At 41.7% G+C, this 17,425-nt stretch overlaps 2 protein-coding genes across 13 annotated transcripts in view; both read left to right on the forward strand.

The window, feature by feature from the left end:
* HERC2 (HECT and RLD domain containing E3 ubiquitin protein ligase 2) overlaps positions 1-6,877 on the forward strand; it is a 96,221-nt gene extending 89,344 nt beyond the window's left edge. For all 11 annotated transcript variants that reach the window (XM_083437511.1, XM_083437512.1, XM_083437515.1 and 8 more), the window contains 6 exons: positions 721-915; positions 1,011-1,123; positions 2,395-2,585; positions 3,147-3,252; positions 5,079-5,291; positions 6,050-6,877. In XM_083437511.1, coding sequence (XP_083293637.1) covers positions 721-915; positions 1,011-1,123; positions 2,395-2,585; positions 3,147-3,252; positions 5,079-5,291; positions 6,050-6,322 — 1,091 coding nt within the window. In that variant the 3' untranslated portion in view covers positions 6,323-6,877. The remainder of the gene's footprint in view (positions 1-720; positions 916-1,010; positions 1,124-2,394; positions 2,586-3,146; positions 3,253-5,078; positions 5,292-6,049) is intronic.
* Positions 6,878-11,900: 5,023 nt separating this feature from the next.
* OCA2 (OCA2 melanosomal transmembrane protein) overlaps positions 11,901-17,425 on the forward strand; it is a 147,358-nt gene continuing 141,833 nt past the window's right edge. The window contains exon 1 of one of the 2 annotated variants that reach the window (XM_083437759.1): positions 11,901-12,387. The gene's annotated coding sequence lies outside the window, so the exon portion shown is untranslated. The remainder of the gene's footprint in view (positions 12,388-17,425) is intronic. The other variant, XM_083437757.1, reaches the window with a different exon arrangement.

Raw genomic sequence — 17,425 nt, forward strand, 5'->3', positions numbered from 1 at the left:
CTGCCCTTCTTTCTGCAACCCTATGTTTAGCTAAACCAAGGTTTGGCTTAGCATGTTGTCCCAACCATCGTGGATAAGCCTTTTCCTCATTAACTGAGGGCTATACCTAAGGCTTGTTCACAATTACAGCTTGTTGTTGTTGTTTTGTTTTATGGGAAGCTATTTGCTAATTAAATAAATAATAACCCCTATTTGGGGACTTCCCTGGCTTTTCTGGCCCACGTAGGACCAGTCTGGATAGTTGGCCTTGGGGAAGATTTGACGTTTTCTCCCTGCAAGCAGTTTTTGATCTGGGCTTCCACTGAAATGAGGCTGCATTTTAAGTAGTATTTTAATCTTGTTTTTAAGTTGTATTTTAACCAATTGTTTTTATACCTGATGTTAGCTGCCCCGAGCTTGGTCTTGGCCAGGGAGGGCAGGGTATAAATAAAATAAAATAAAATAAATAAATAAAATAACAAAAAACAAATACTTCTGCAACATATGAGTCCTGGTAGGACTAATGCATTCCTATGGCCAATAAATTCTTTGAAATATGTGACCTGTTCTGTCCCTGGAGATTGGAAGTGAGGCCACAACAAACAAAAAAACAACACATTTGGGAATTATACATTTGCACTGCATGTAATTCCCACCTGCAACCTGACATAGCTGTAAGTGGCTCTCAAATTAATTTATCCTTAACACTGAAGTTTATGCCTCTTCTTTTTTTTGCCTTAGGTGAATCTGTAGATGATTGCGGTGGAGGCTACAGCGAATCAATAGCAGAAATGTGCGAGGAACTTCAGAACGGGCTGACGCCACTTCTGATTGTGACTCCCAACGGACGGGATGAATCTGGAGCAAACAGAGATTGCTTTCTCTTAAACCCTGCAGCAAAGTCTTTGTTGCACATGAACATGTTTCGTTTCCTGGGTAATTGCCACATCGTCATTGCCACATCTTTAAAGTCTTTGCAAAGCTTTCATTGAATAACACGTACAAACTTCTCTCTTTGTCTTAAAAAAAAGGGGTTTTGCTGGGGATTGCCATTCGGACTGGGAGTCCTCTGAGCCTCAACCTTGCAGAACCTGTGTGGAAACAGCTGGCAGGAATGAACTTAACCATCGCTGATCTCAGTGAGGCAAGCATAAGCTTATGTTCATCCGTGTAAATACTAGTGAAATGTAAAACCTTTGCTTGGTCTGGTTATCACTACAGCTAGGGGGCCATATTTATTGCCAGAAGCCTACTCTGTATTTGAATGGGTAAGATGCTGCTTTCTAGCTGTGATAAGAGATGGGATAGGAAAAGATGAAGGGAGCGACAGGTGAGTGAATGTGAGCCAGTGGCACACCCCACCTTAAACCACGTTGACAAGTTAATGTCTGACTAGTGTGTAATTGCAGTTCACATTTGTGGATCTTGGTTACCCTTAGTCTGTAACCTAATACAGCTGAGTGTGGGTGGGTGTAAGAATAAATTTCTGCTCTGCCACAGGTCAGCCCTCAGTTAAACTGAATTTAACTTAATCCAGACTTGAATGTTTCTGCTGGTGGTTCTGCCACTGGTGGCTTTCTGGGTAGAGAAGATGGTAGCTGCACACCAACTTTTATAACACAAAATGGCTGCCATGGAGAATGTAGGGTTGCACAAAATTGGACAGAACCACCCCAATAACTTTATGCTTATAGTGGGAAGTCAGTTATGCCCCCCCCCTCTCACACCCACACCCACCCACCCACCCTTGCTGCTGCTGCTGCTGCTGCTGCTGCTGTTGCTGTTGTCTTAACGACAACAGGAAGCATTTCTTAGTAACGGGAAATATATACAAGGTGTCCATGCCACTCCCATTTCACAGATGTTGCTTAAAAAGGACCTGCTCATCTTGTCCCATAGCTTGCTTTCTAGGAGGACTAAAGGCTCACTTTTTGTGTGTGTGAAGAAAATAAAGTTCAGAATCTGGGGTGCCCTTTCAGGGGCAGCATGTGGTGCTTGGCAACCCTTGCTGAACACACATCCACTGTGTCTTCTGGATGTCATTTCTTAGAAAATAAGTTCCTTACGAAATAATTTCTTTTTGGAGATTTTCTGTTTTGCTCATCTCTATGTGTATTTTCATTCTCCTATTATACTTAACAATTGCTGGAGCCCAGAATAGCTCTCCTATAATCTTCTGTACTTCAGTGACTGTCTGTGTGCCAACACTTCCCGGGTAGGTATCTTCAGGTGATTTGCAAAAACAGGGCTTTATAACATCTCTGGCTGGTTTTTAGAAATAATTTCCCACTATCTCCTGCGATTCTGCAAGCGTGCAGGCTTGCTTACAGAACCATGAAGAGCCCATGTTGGATTTAGAAGTATTTTGTGGTAAAGGCTTTACTTGGGTTTGTATTTTTTTTCTTCGTTTGAAAGGTTGATAAGGATTTCATTCCTGGGCTTATGTACATCCGAGACAATGAAGCTACTTCCGAAGAATTTGAAGCCATGAGCCTGCCTTTCACAGTGCCAAATGCGAGCGGTCAAGACATTCAGCTTAGTTCCAAATACGCCCATATTACACTGGATAATCGTGCGGAGTATGTGAGGCTGGCGATAAACTATAGGTTTGTGGAACACTACTATTCTCCTGCTTTCGTCCCGCGATCATTTGCATTTCCCCTAGAGCCCTGATCATGGGTTATCATGGGGGAAGTCTGTAGCTCGGCGGCAAAGCCTCGTGTCTTGCATGCGAAGAGACAGAGATTCAGTCCCTGCCATCTCCGTGTGGCGCTGAGACACTCCTGCCTGGAATCATGGAGAACTGCTGTCAATCAGTGTAAATAACGCTCACCTAGGTGGACCATTGATGTGACCCAGAGTTTCTCAAACTTGGGTCTCCAGCTACAGTTCCCAACATCCCTGACCACTTGTTCTGCTAGCTAGGGATGTTGGGAGTTGTAGTCCCAAAACAGCTGGAGACCCAAGTTTGGGAAACCCTGACCTGACCTGATATATAAGGCACCTTCCTATGTTCCTAAAAGCTCTCGGGATCATAGACCAGTTTATTATGAGTACTTGCTCCAGAATTCTTTTAAGCCTCTTTTCATTCCTCCTATAGATCCATATAATTAACAAGCATATCAATGACTATCCCTTTCCCTCATAAAATGTGTGTATTTTGGCAGACTTCATGAATTCGATGAGCAAGTCGCGGCAGTTCGGGAAGGGATGGCCCGCGTTGTTCCTGTTCCACTTCTTTCCCTTTTCACAGGATATGAGCTGGAAACAATGGTATGTATGTGCAGCCATCACTACTTCGGGGCAACTTAGTAAAAAAGCGAAAGGCAAAAGCCCAGGCCAAATATTAGTACAGGTGACTCCCTTCGTACAAAAGTGAAATCTGTGTAAATGGGGAGCGCCTTCTGTACCTCTCACGTAGAGTTCTTCCTCAGACATCGTCTTTGGGCTCTGAGGAAGGTCTCCTTATGGACTGGAGGCGTAGCGGGGCTTTGTTGAGGCTCTTCAAGTCTCCCCTCCGCACTTCCAGCCTTCTGGTGCAGCGCATGACTTGAGCGCACGTAAATTGGCGGCGGGGCTGCCTATATGTGCAGAGGTGGTTTTAGGGCTGCATGACTAGTTCAGCTGCAGGGGGCGGCACAACAGCACTGGCGGAGCAGAGCGTGAGAGACCGGGGGGGGGGGGCAGAATTTAACGGTGCACCGGGTGCCAATGAAATTTGAGAACCCAAAGTATGTGAATCGGGACATTTCCTTGAACTTGTTATGTAGCAAAAGAGTTGCAGTAGGTTATGCCTTGTTATTGGCCAAAGGTTAAGATTACTCTGACTTACACAATTGCCCCATCGGCATGTGCTACAAAGGTTGCTTTGTGTACTTTTTTTTTTTTAAAAAAAAGCATGGATTAAACTTTGGGCCAAGTCATTGGCTTGCAGTCTTAGCGGCTGATATATAATGAAGAGTGGGGGAGAATTGGCCCAAGTCATCTGTTACTTCTGTCGGGAACAGTGAATTCCTTTTTGCTCCTTTCGGTTTGTAGGCCATCCTCAAAGGTGGGGTATGCTTATGGCTGTAAAGCCAGGCTCTCCTGTGCGGTGCTAGTATGGCTACTGTGTAATACAGCTTTGCAGACACGTTTAAAAATGGCAACAACATATAGCTCTAAATATGCACTAGCTTGCACACAGGTGAGGTGAGGAACTAAAACTGAGGACCTGGTAGGACTAACGGCAGCAAACCACTCCATGTTTTTCAATTCCTGGGCTCTAAAAATGGAATATGACATTCCAGCTTCAGGAAAAAATGCAAAATGTGAAGAGTAAAATTGAGTTAGGCTAGATGCTACTTTGAACTCTGATCCCACATATTTTCACATGCAGTATTAAGAATATGCATTCTCTGTTCAGTGGTCCTAAAAATCCATGTTTACCTTTAACATTACAGGATTTCAGGAAATAGTGGGGCACTTTTTTAAAATAGAAGACTCTCTTGTTTTTGCTATATTTTGAGCGATTACAAATTAAGAAACCTTTTTTTTAAAAAAAATCACAAATACAGACAACCCCCAATTCACACAGGGGTGTCAGTGAAATCGTGTACATTTGAGCCACCATTGGAAAAGCCTGCAAACGCCTTGTTCTTTCCCTGCTCCATTCCACCCCTTTTTGTGATGTTTCCTGGACGCTTGTGGGTTCAGTGTGATGTGTGTTTGCGCACATGTGTAAATGTGCGTACACAATTTGAATGCTTAGACACATAAAAAAATACAATATAAATGCATTGGTTATTTAATGCATTTGTTGAAAAAGAATTCTTCCTCTACCGAAGGTTTGTAGACATAGCTCCAAATTTTGGGGACTGGGGGAATTTTATATACACAACATTATCACTCATACTCACCTGATCTTAATGCATCACTGCAGACTAATCATTGTTATCAGTTGCTAAAAGCTCTCCATTTCTAATGTGCTTTAAAACACAGTTGTGATGATGCCTAATAGTAAGCAGTAATGTTCTCACTGGGAAAAAACCAACATGAGCACACACTCATTTATGATAGATTCCCTTGGCATTATTCTGTTCTCTGCTTTCCCCCCGCAGGTCTGTGGAAGTCCAGATATCCCTCTTCATCTTCTGAAATCTGTGGCCACATATAAAGGGATCGAGCCCACCGCTTCTCTTATACAGTGGTTCTGGGAGGTGATGGAGTCCTTTTCCAACACAGAACGCTCTCTCTTTCTGCGCTTTGTGTGGGGCAGGACCAGGCTACCTCGAACAATTGCAGATTTCAGAGGCAGGGACTTTGTCATCCAGGTACGACATGGAGAGTTCCAGGTGGATTGTGGACCGCAATGAGCGCTAATGAAATTCCAGCCTGTACCATTTTTATTTATTTTTTTGATTACCATTGCTCCTTTTTCTCTTGGATTCTGCATGTACTGTATGAAATCCTTGTGTGTGCATGGTGCTCTACAAGAAAAGAGCAGGCAACTCTTAACCTCCTGGAATTGCCTGGAAAATTTGTACTTTTAGAGATTTTCTTGCTACAGTTGCAGTTTGCCCTTTCCTCTATAACTGCTGTTTAAATTTAGCCTGAATGCCCTAGCTGGCTCCAAACTTACTGTACAATGCATTGTTTGTGATTACAGCATTAACAGACATTTCTTGATCTTATGATTTTTCTACTGAATAGGTGACTTGTGTTTCCACTGGCAACAGTTGCCTACTTTGAGGTGAACTTAAAAAGTTAAATATTTTTCGTGAAGGATTATTATTTTTTCATATTAATGGCTTAAGTCAGCCAATGACAAGGAGAGAGAGAGAGAGAGAAAAAAAAAAGGATGGCAAGATAGCGTAGGCTGAAAAAGTTCGGTTTTTAAAACAATGTTTAAGAAGGCGTGTGATGCACATAATAAGGAAGTGAAAATACAAATTGTAAGGGGGTTGCTTTTCTTGGCGAGAGGGAGAGGGGAAAAACACCCAAGTGTGTTCATATGATTTGCCGCAAAGGTGCTGTTTGTGGTGGCTGATTCAGCAAAACTGACATTTCCGTTTCTCTTTTGACCTGACAGGTTCTCGATAAATACAATCCTCCAGACCACTTCCTCCCAGAGTCTTATACGTGCTTCTTTCTGCTGAAGCTGCCTAGGTATTCTTGCAAACAGGTGCTGGAAGAGAAACTGAAATACGCCATCCATTTCTGTAAATCGATAGACACTGACGACTATGCCCGAATAGCGCTGACGGGAGAGCCGACCGCTGACGATAGTAGCGATGACTCGGACAACGAGGATGCAGACTCTTTTGCTTCGGATTCAACACAGGACTACTTGACAGGCCACTGAGCAGGGGGAATGCTCCTTGCCAGAGCTTGATGCTACGAGCACTGAGGCCAAAGCGCCACAACACGTAGCATTGAGCAGCGGGCCGTCGTAGTGAAGAGAGTGAAGAGAGCAGAGAGGCATATAATAACCAGAGAACTACTAATTATTAACTGAACACAGGGAGCTTGCGTTACTCATTGTAGGAATGATGGCTGATAAATGAAGTAACTTCCTTTTAGAGTAAATGGGTGCCGTGAACAGGCACTGAACTGTCTATTTTGATAGCTGAAGGGTCCCCTTCTCTCCCCCCCCCCTTTATGCTGCACTGCAGGTAGAACTTTGTGTTTACTGATGTGTTGTAAATGTTTATAAAATATTACTAGAGTAGAATTCCAAAAAAAATTGAAAAAATTTAAATTGTGGGTGCAATAGGTTTTTTTTCTTCCAAATTAAGTGTTGTGTTCTCTGCATCTTCTTGATTGTATATTGGAACTACTGTGCAATGACTGAATAGTATTATAAATATTTCAATTAACTTTACTAGTTGTTTTGTTTATTAAAAGAAACTTTTTGGAACACTCCGTTATCAGTATTCCTTACGTTCACAAACTCAACGCCTCATTAACCTCACTCCACTTTTCAGTGTCTATATTTTAACTTCTAAATATATACATAAATATATATAATGTATCTTGGACTGATAACTTTCTGTGCACTCCAGAATTCTTAACATGGGAAATTTACTGTACATAATTGTGCAATGTATATGCAAAAATTATAATTTCCCGCTGAATAAAACATCTGTCACAAACAGTTTAGTAGGGCTTTTTAATGTGAGAAACCTTCCACGGGATTTTGAGGTACCTAAAGATGGCTTCTAAAGAATCACTAGGTGCCTACATGAGACAAGTCAGATTGCTCAGCTAAAACTTAAAAGAATGAGACAAATCCAAGCTTATTCCTGAGGTTAGCTCCCAGACTAAAAGGTTGTGGTAGGCTTAGCTGTGAACTGGTGAGCTCCCACTCCCCAATTGTTTTTACTGCTTCTAAAACAGAGTTTTTAAGGGAGCACTCTTTGGGAAAAATTGCTATTAAAATTTCTTATCCCTACGGCTACTACTTTGTACTTCCCAGATAGTACAAGTGTCTGAATTTATCTTTCACCAAAGTTTATTCAGCTAAATTTGAGGCAATTGTGCTCCTAAGCTATGATTTTGCGTGTTTCTTTTTAAGTCTTGCACATCAGTCACATGGCAAAATCAAATCTTCTACTTACTCCATGTTTTAAGTTCTTCTTTCTGGTTTTTTAAGGAACTGTAATTTGGCCATTATCAGTGATTTGCCTAGAGCTGTCAAATGGACACTTAGCTGGTATATAAATCACACTGTTCTGGCTTCATCATCTCAATTGTTTCTGAACCCGTGCTTTCACTAACAATTTCTCTTAATTTTCTGTAGTTCAGGCACAGGAATATTGGATTGCTGTTCTGATGAACTAAACAGTTTTTCTTTTTAGACTCTTTGGATAAACAAGCTGTGATTGTTGATCAGGAGTCTGATCTCTATAGTAGAATGTATTCTATTGTACTCTATAGTATTATGGGAATGGTAGGTTTGCGGAATGTAGGTTACTATGTTTTCATACTCAGAGTAGACCCACTGAATGAAAGGGCATGGCTTATTAAGGTCCATTCATTTGAATTGGCCTACGCTGGGTATAACTTAGTTGGATACAACCCATGGTAGTCTTGCATATTTTTTTCCAATTAACTCTGAAAGTGTTGACAAAAGGGTATTATTTATAAAATTTATTATATCTTGTCCTTCCAGAGGAAGCCCAGGTGGCAAGCACACATGTAATAAAAACATAATCAAAACTTTTAAAACGTTTAAAACCACCTGAAAACAATGAAATGCATAAGACATTTAGCCAAAGTGAATTCTTGTGAATGCACCCTAAAATGTGTTGCAATTGTAGCATGTGCCAAAGATAAAATATTTTTTTAAAAAAACTGGCTTCCACGGCTTCAAAAAATTATATATACACAAAGCAGTGCATCTGCCATCTGTCAAAGTCGTGATTTGTAATTTTTTTTTTTATATCAAAGACAACCTCAAAGAAATATGCTGTCAGGTCAGTTAGAACTCAGCATTGTTGGAAAATCCCCTTGATTATTTGAAAAGTGGAACAGTGTTTTAATCTTGGTGAGAGTTCTTCTTTTTTATTGTTAAAATTTGCCTTATCTGAAAACAGCCTTATCGTATCCCAGAAGGCTAATCCTTAATTAGGGTTCATTGACAAAGTTCTGCTTTAATAATTCTTGCCTTGTTCACTTCTGGTACATTGCAATGAGCTTCCTAAGAGCTCCTTTAAAGCTTGCTAATCAGTGCCTATCATTTGACTTGTCGCTGTGTTGGATTATTTTGCAAGAAGGGGTGCCGTTATTTTGAGGCAAAACTGGAAGCCATGCAGTAAGATTTTCCTTAACCATCTTAGATTATCACATACTTCTCTCTCTCTCTCTCTCTCTCTCTCTCTCACACACACACACACACACACACACACACACACTTTGATATTGGGCCAAGCAATTTGAGGCCCCTGCATTCACTATAAGGGCAAATTCCTCTGGCTTGTCAAATGCATTAACTTAAAAAACAAAACAATGCCTGTTCAGTTTCAGCCTTGCAAAGGAAACTTCCGGGTCTTAAATTGTGGAAGACTTGGTTGAAAATTCAAAGTGGCACAGAAGGGAAAGAGATGACCATTTTGGTAGCACCTGGATCTGCTGCAGACATAGCTATTGGAAGAAGTGTTGCTAATATCAGTCATAATACCACTTCCTGGCGGATTAGTCCAAAGGCGATGTGCTTTGAAGAGCGTCTGGCTGGGAAGCTTGTAAACTGGGCATTGTGGGCAAAGCTACCCTGTGTGTCTGCAACGTCTGGTAATGGAAATGTAATCCCAATGAAAGCAGGAGACAACTTTTAGATGGCATGGCAAATAACTCTTTGTAGACCTACTTTTCATTATTTGTCTTATTTCTTCTTTAAAGCTATTTAAGTGAGTAAACATCACTTAAGCAGGCTTGGGGAGCCTGTGGCTCTAGATGCTGGACTCACAACTCCCATCAGGCCCAGATAGCATGATCAATGGTTGGGGATGATGGGAGTTGTAATCTAGCAGCCACCCCTTCCCAAACCTCATTTCAGAGTGATCATAGAATTGTACGAATTCCGTGAACTCAATGTGTGTTGTAATGTGCTTCCTTTATCTTGTCTTGAATTTCCTGTCACTTCATGAGGAGACCTTTGAATGCTGTATTATTATTATTATTATTATTATTATTATTATTATTATTACAGTGGTACCTTGGGTTACAGACTCCGCTAACCCAGAAATAGTACCTCAGGTTAAGAACTTTACCTCAGGATGAGAACAGAAATCGCGCGGCGGCAGCGGGAGGCCCATTAGCTAAAGTGGTACCTCAGGTTAAGTACAGTTTCAGGTTAAGAACGGACCTCCAGAATGAATTGAGTTCTTAACCCAAGGTACCACTGTATTATTATTGCAATATAATCTTTATTAGTTTTGCAAATTTCATACTACACATACATATTATATTACATTTTACATTTATACTTGCTCCTAGGAGCTGACTTCCCTCCTTCCTTCTTCTGACTTCTTTATATTGCCTCTGACGCTGTATTATTATTGTGATTATTACTGCTTTTGTATATGGCACATTGTGCCATGAAAGGAGGTACCTTTTAATATTGCTATTTACTTATTTATTGCATTTATATGCCAGCTTTTTCTCCAAAGAGCTCAAGGCGGCATACATGGTTCTTCACCTCATTTAATTCCCAAAATAATGCTGTGAAGTAGGTTGGTGGCCCAAAGTCACCAAGTGAGCTTCAAGGCTGAGTGGGGATTTGAGCCCTAGTCTTCCAGGTCCTAGTCTGACACTTTTAACCACTACACAACACTGGTGGTTAATGGAGTTCAGTTAACTGAAACAGGACCATGTAGCCATCTTGTTGTTGTAATGTTTGAACTAGGCGAATGCATCCCATCTGCATGCAGAGTTCAGGTAGGTGTTTTTTCACCCCAGAGTTTCTGGTGACCACCTAGTGGAGTAGAGGAGGGAGTTTGCAAGTTGGAAGAGACAGGCCTGGGCTTTAGTTGCAGGCTATAGCTTAAGTGTGAAATGTTTCAGGCAGGAAATACTAGCAAGGGTAGTGAGAGACCAGACTCTGAATATTTTTTATACCTGATCTGGCTACACCTGAAACGGCATGCCCCTATTCTGTTCCTGAAGATACCTAAGCACACACATTCATAGGCAGCTCTCATAAAGTCTATCCATAACTAACTGGAGTAAATTATAAGCTAAGCCCTATTCTTTCTATATTTGAGAATACTGATGTGTAGGAAGATGTATCACCTTTCTATCCAAATTTTGTTATATGTCCAAATAATTCCATTTTGTATGAGATTTTCTTTAAGGTTGGCAGACGCAATGTGGGGCCATGGTTTCCCCAAGGTCACTCCCATGGGAAACTTTCAGGGCTTAGCAGCTGCATTATTCACTTTCTGCCACTTTGGTCTTATTTCTAGTCCATTGACTGTAATAAATTGACCATGATGACTTCCTGCATATAAAGAAGCCTTATGCACAGAAATTTTTCCTGGTAGTTATAGGGACCAGCTACTGCCTCTAACATAACTGCCTAGGGGACATGGGGGCTTTGACCCCCACAATAAAATATTTGAGGCGGCTGTCCCCCTCCCCCCATAGTTAAAGGGTATTCCCATTCAAATGGTGTGTGTTCACTGCATCATGTGATTATGTGGGGCAGAGCTTACCAGGGCCCCCACAATATTTTATTCAGGTGGGCACCCCTGGCCTCTAAGTAGCCTAGACCGTTTAATTTCCTAAAACGAGCACAAAGCCATGCCTGTCACTCATCAGAAAAATGATAAACTCACACCCCCAGCCATGAAAATACTTTAATCTGACTGCCAACCATTGATGCGTGCTTTGATGAGACTGTCCTATGAAGTTGTTCTCATACACATGCATATTCAGTAATAATAATTATTAATTTTCTGGAAGGATGTAAACATGATGGGGCCTGTAGGTTTCTCTGCTTCTCTCCTCCCTTCTTATCCTTTCTGCTTCAAGGCACAGAACTCAAAAGTCTCTTAGGAATGCAGACAAAGTGTTTTCACTCCACCCCCTGGCATGTTTGCCATAAGGTACAATTGGGACCAGTTCACAGTGAGCCTCGCTCCCTGTTTCCTCCTCTTACATTTCACCATTTCTGACAGGGCTCAGCCATTCTCTGCTGATCTAGCCCAGGAAGTTTTATCAACCATCGCTCAAGACCAAATAATACACTCTTCTTTGGGAAATTATCCTCACAGCTTGTCCTGATTTAAGAACTGAGCACAGATCTTAGAACTGTCCCAGGTGAAAAAAATTACAGGAGAATTAAGCACACTCAAACTGGCCCCCTTAATTTACCTCAGGTTTTTGTTCTTACTCAAACAGCTGCTGTCAAAAGAATATTTGCTCAGAACTTCAGTTAAGATGGATACTCTGAAGGTACTATTGTGTGCTATTCAGTATTTTCTCCTAAAGTACAATCGTATCATGAACCTAAGTTGGGTGTGCGGTTTCTCCACCTCCTGACAGAACTAGCGTCAATCCATTTGCTCTTTTCCTCCCTTACCCTTTGTAGCAACTGAGGGAGGATTAAAAAGAGCCTTGTTAATGCAGTGAAAATTGCTAATAGCAGTCAAAGCAAGCGCCAGCGTCTATGTTTGGTGTCACATGATGGTGAACCTAGGAATTTTTGTTTCATTCCTGTGTGCAGTGCATGGAATGGACACTTGTAGAATCACAGATGCTGAACCCAGTTCTTCTGCGAGCCATTTCATTTAGACACAGCCTTTACACGAATGGAAAGTTTTGTGCTGCTTATTGCTCTTTTAATTGACAAAATCTGATAATGAACTTACGACCTCCATTTTTTTGTGGCATTTTTTGAGAAGACAGCAAGAAATCTACAGGTTGCAGGTAAAACACCTTTTTTTGTTTTGTTATGTCACTGATAGCATATTCTTTAAAATGTACTGTTGAATATTCTGAGACAACTACTCACCGGTAAAGGTTGCCCTGATACAAACACTTGAAAGTGCATGTTATGTTTACTGTTTGATAGTTGGAATGTACTTATAAATGTGTTCCACTTCTTTGACCAAAATGAAGGGAATTAATTTTTTCATCCCCGAGGCAACTCAAACTTAATTTGAGAAAAATTAGGCAGCAATGTTCCTTGAAAAACATGGTTATGATAACTATTTGGAGTTACTCTGAAATAGCTGGATTGGAACAATCAGCTTTAGACTTTTTTATTGAAATGCTGTATAGTAGAGGTCAATGGAGCGTTGGGAACGTTAGCGCTTTCTTTTTAGGTTTTCAAAGTCAATGACTCAAATCTGATGTTGTGTGTGGCTCATTGAAACCAATATGACATACTTCAGAGTAGACTTGTATAGGATTGTATTTGCACTGCAGACACTCTACCACTGAGCTGCAGATAAATGATTGTGTAGGAGATATTTTTTGGCATAGAAAGCATCCCTTGTATCACAATTGGGTTTGAAAAATGCCACCTAGCTAACAGAAAAGTCCTAACTTGTGTCCACTCAGAAGGAAGTCCTATTGACTTGGAGTTATTTCTTTCTTTTGTTGCATTTATATCCCAACTTTTTCTCCAAGGAGCTCAAAGTTGGCATACATAATTATCTTCCCTCTCTGTTTTGTCCTTGAAACAACCCTGTGAGGTAGGTTAGGCTGAGAGACTAGGAATGGCCCAAGGTCACCCAGGGAGTTGCATGGCTGAGTGGGGATTTGAACCCTGGTCTCCCAGATCCTAGTCTGACACTCTAACCACTACACCACCCTGCCTTTCAGTTCAGTGGGGCTTACATACAGGTAAATGGGGCAAGGATTGCAGCCCCAGCCTGCATGCCATGTCCTATGTTTGCCAGTTTAAAATATTTAGAACTGGTCTTTTGATTACAAATTTCCACAGCAGTTGAAAATATAGTGTTATGACAAGCTTTAAGATATAAGCCAGGCTAGCTTCCTGAGTTGAGCTGAGTGCTTGGGTCATTAAGGGAAGCAGAGGAATGGAGGCTCTGAGGCGGCAAATGGGTGGAGCCCCTCTCTCAACTCAGAGATAGTGAGAAGGACAAAGCATGAGTTTAGAGTTGGGAGTTTGCAGTGATATGAACTAGCGGAGAAAGAGAGTCAGAACAGTATTTGAGATTTGTGTTTGAATCCAAGGCTGTGGCTAAGGGAGAAACAGGATCCTTTTGGTGCATCAATGCCTTGAACATCTCAGGCTCAGGTTGCAGATATGTGTAAATAAACCATATATCAGAAAGGCACCACAGTCTCTGCTCTGCCTCATTTCCAAAAGGAAACACGAACCCTAGGTAATCACTTTGAACCCCAGGAATCTCATACTACTCAGAGATTGGAGTGAAACAATATTAACAGTAATGGGTGGGTCCAATGTATATGAATGGAAATAGTTTCTTTTCACATAAATGTTTCACTCCATTGTGCTTGCGTTTCTAAAAATTACGCCTTTTTTTGGGGGGGTCAAACTTTTGTGCTCCAGGCGTATTGTGGAATAAATTTGTCACCTCCTATATTTTCCTTTACCATTTAGGTGGGTAAAGGCCACAGAGCATTAATTTTACACTCTAAAGGACTGCAGTTGGTGAGATAAGGAAAAAACAACAGCACCCCGCTGTTTAAATGGGAAGCCGTGCTTGGAACTTGTGTCAGCCCCAAATTACCCCTATTTGATTGTTTCCAGGTAGCTATTAGCCTGAGCGCAAAACGGGAAGCTAGTGTTAGCGTATTACTCTGGGTTTTGTGTCAGTTGCCTTTCTAATCTGGTTTTTAAAGAAACATCCCTGGTGTGCTTGAACAGGAGTTGAGTAATTACTTTGCTAGGATACCTGGTTTCCATGACAGCGATGCATGCTTTCCTGAGCAGAAGATCAGGGAAGTGACCGAATACACTAGTAAGCTTATAAAACACCTGTGTAAGATGTATAGCCATGACAGACTGAAGCACTGGTGGTGGAAAACATGATTGCTGGTCTGGATTGAGATCTAGCCACCAGATTTGGATGTGTAATTCTTGTTGTTGTTGCATCATTTTTGGAGCCCAGATCAAGGGCCCAAATTGGGTCTATTGAAATGGCTCAGATTTCCCTCACCCCAAGGGATTGGAAACCAAGGCATGGCTTCCGATTGACTGCAGGAAGCTCCTTCAGCCAATCAGAAGCCATGGAAGCTGCCTCAGATGTTCAGGTTCCAAAGAACATTCACAAACTGGAACACTCATTTCCAGATTTATGGCATTTGGGAGCCAAAACATTCAACTCGCAAGGTGTTTGGGATCCAATGTACGACTGTATAGTGTTATGAGTTTGGGGGTGGGGGAGGAAGTTGGCTGTATGTGAGATTCTTCTAACCCCTGTGATCTCTGAAGCATTCTATCTTCCAACCACCTACACTCTGAAGCATTCTATCACTTTGTTACTTGCTGTAGGTGGAAACAAGGCCTGTTAGATGGGATCATTACATGGATCCTGAAGAGGCAGGGAGAAAAGTCCACTGGGCAGACCCAGTGGAAGAAGTTTATGAGCTACTGCTTCTGAAAAGTTGTGGTATTTTAGGAGAGTACAGCAAATATTTTAACACTTTTTAAGTGCATGCATCAAGTGTACAGAAAGAAGATCAAGTAGGAGTGGCAAGGATATGTTTTCCCCTTCCCTTTTAACTCAGGTGATTAACTCTGAACCACCAATTAAAAGTTAGTGCTAAATCCCATTAATGGCAGAAAGTGGTTAGGGATTAATCCTGAAGATTTAAAAACATCTGTTTCACATAGCAGAGGTTTTTTTTTTTTTTAAATCTGTAATATTTTGACCCAAGGTTGCTGCATAGCTTCTGCACTTCAAATTGGATTGTATGGTGAGCAGAGTGCTTGCAGGCACCTAGCTGCTGTTTCAAACCGAAAGAAGTAAAAAAGCATAGCTAAAAAACCCAAAATATGCACTGTACAGCCCATTTGCTAATCACATTGCTTCTTTCTCAGTATTATTTCAAATCCATGCAACCCTAACATGCCTTGAGAAAATTTCCAAGCAGCAACATTTTGCACAGTCAAAGCCGAAACAATGGCCTTACCAGCTTATTTTTGTCTTCTCCTTAGCACTCCTTAAGACACATTTTGCTTTCCCAACCACTAGATAATGAACTATAAACCAATGCTTCCAACTGCATCTACTCATGTCAGCATCACTCCCCACCCCATTTATATGTGATTGTGATATTAGCTCCAGTTCACACTTGCATTATTAACCTGGGATTTAATTCTGTGGTTTTTTAAAATTATATTATTTGTTTATTAAAATTCCTGGGCAGTGCCAGGAGCTCCCCACTAGTCTTTTAATGAAACAATAGTATAAAAGCCAATATAATCTTTGCATGTCACAGGAGCTGGTCAGTAATCACACAGTTTAAAGATGGAGTTAACTCTTATTAGCAAAAGCACAATCTCCACACTCCATGACTGCCTAATGAGCAGAGCAGCTCATCCCCAGTGGTCTTCCTCCATAAAAATCAGTTGCTGAGACTCCCATCTCCTCAGGGCTTTCCCTGAGCAATTGGAGACTATGCCTGCATGCAGCCAACCTCTCCTTTGCTCTTTTCATGCCTCTTCTGGTTTTGGGAGACAAGTGGGGGAGGGGAGATTGTCACAGCAGGAGGGGGAGACATCAGTGACTCTTCACCAGCGTAACCCATCTCTGCCTCTTGGCCTCCCTCATCTCACTTGCCAGCTTCTGCCTCTGATTCTGGCCTGCTCTTTGCGCATACTCTCCAAGCTCACTTTGCCAGTTTAGTTTTTGACACCTTATCTCCTCAGTCGTCTCCCTCTTTTCACTCTGACCACTCATTGTTGTCCCACCACCACTCCGGGGGCTCTGAGCCTTCTTCTTTCGGAGGTTACCCAACTGTTTCCTTCCACCATTCCTCTGCGTCCAACCAGTCCATGACATCAGGCCTCCTGAGTTTTTCTGCTCTGATTACTTTCCCTCTTTTTATTTAGATTATGCTTATTTAGCTTTATTAATGTGGACAGATACTTTATGGAGAGTTAGAGCTAACTCACTTGAAACAGGAATCTTGTGATCAAAGCATGGTCTTAATTCATTCAAGGGCATATGTTTTCCTTTGTTTTGTGTACAAAACTTCCATTGATATCCATGAAATTTCTGTTGTGTGATTTTTTTTAAAAAAATCCTTTCATTCTTGGCTAGAAATTAAGTTTGGGTTGTAACCTATAGAAAACAGTTGTATAACTCTTAAGAACAGGACAGAGAGCAATGAATTGCAGCATGTATAGTGAAGGCATCCCCCCATTGCTATGACCTGTAGGGAATGCATTTGAGGAGTTCAATATGCCTTTGTGCCCTGTGGGGTTACCAGCACAAGGGTTTGAGTATAGATTTTGCCCTCCTTGCTCAGCTGTGTCTCCATGGGCTACATGGAATGTAGGAATTATAGGGATGCGGGTGATGCTGTGGTCTAAACCACTGAGTCTCTTGGATTTGCCAATCAGAAGGTTGGCGGTTCGAATCCCCGCAATGGAGTGAGCTCCTCTTGCTCGGTCCCTGCTCCTGCCAACCTAGCAGTTCGAAAGCATGCTAGTGCAAGTAGATAAATAGGTACCACTGTGGCAGGAAGGTAAATGGTGTTTCTGTGTGCTCTGGCTTATGTCACGGTGTTCTGTTGCACCAGAAGCGGTTTAGTCATGCTGGCCACATGACCCAGAAAGCTGTCTGTGGACAAACGCCTGCTCCCTTGGCCTGAAAGCGAGATGAGCGCCACAATCCCATAGTCGCCATTGACTGCACTTAACAGTCCAGGGGTCCTTTAACTTTACCTTTTTTTTACATGGAATGAAATAAACTCAATGTAATTGGAGATAGCAGCAACTCAGCTTCCACCTATGACAACAAGG

The sequence above is a fragment of the Podarcis tiliguerta genome (assembly GCF_965153285.1).
Source record: "Podarcis tiliguerta genome assembly, chromosome: 4".
In the NCBI taxonomy this organism is placed as follows: domain Eukaryota; kingdom Metazoa; phylum Chordata; class Lepidosauria; order Squamata; family Lacertidae; genus Podarcis; species Podarcis tiliguerta.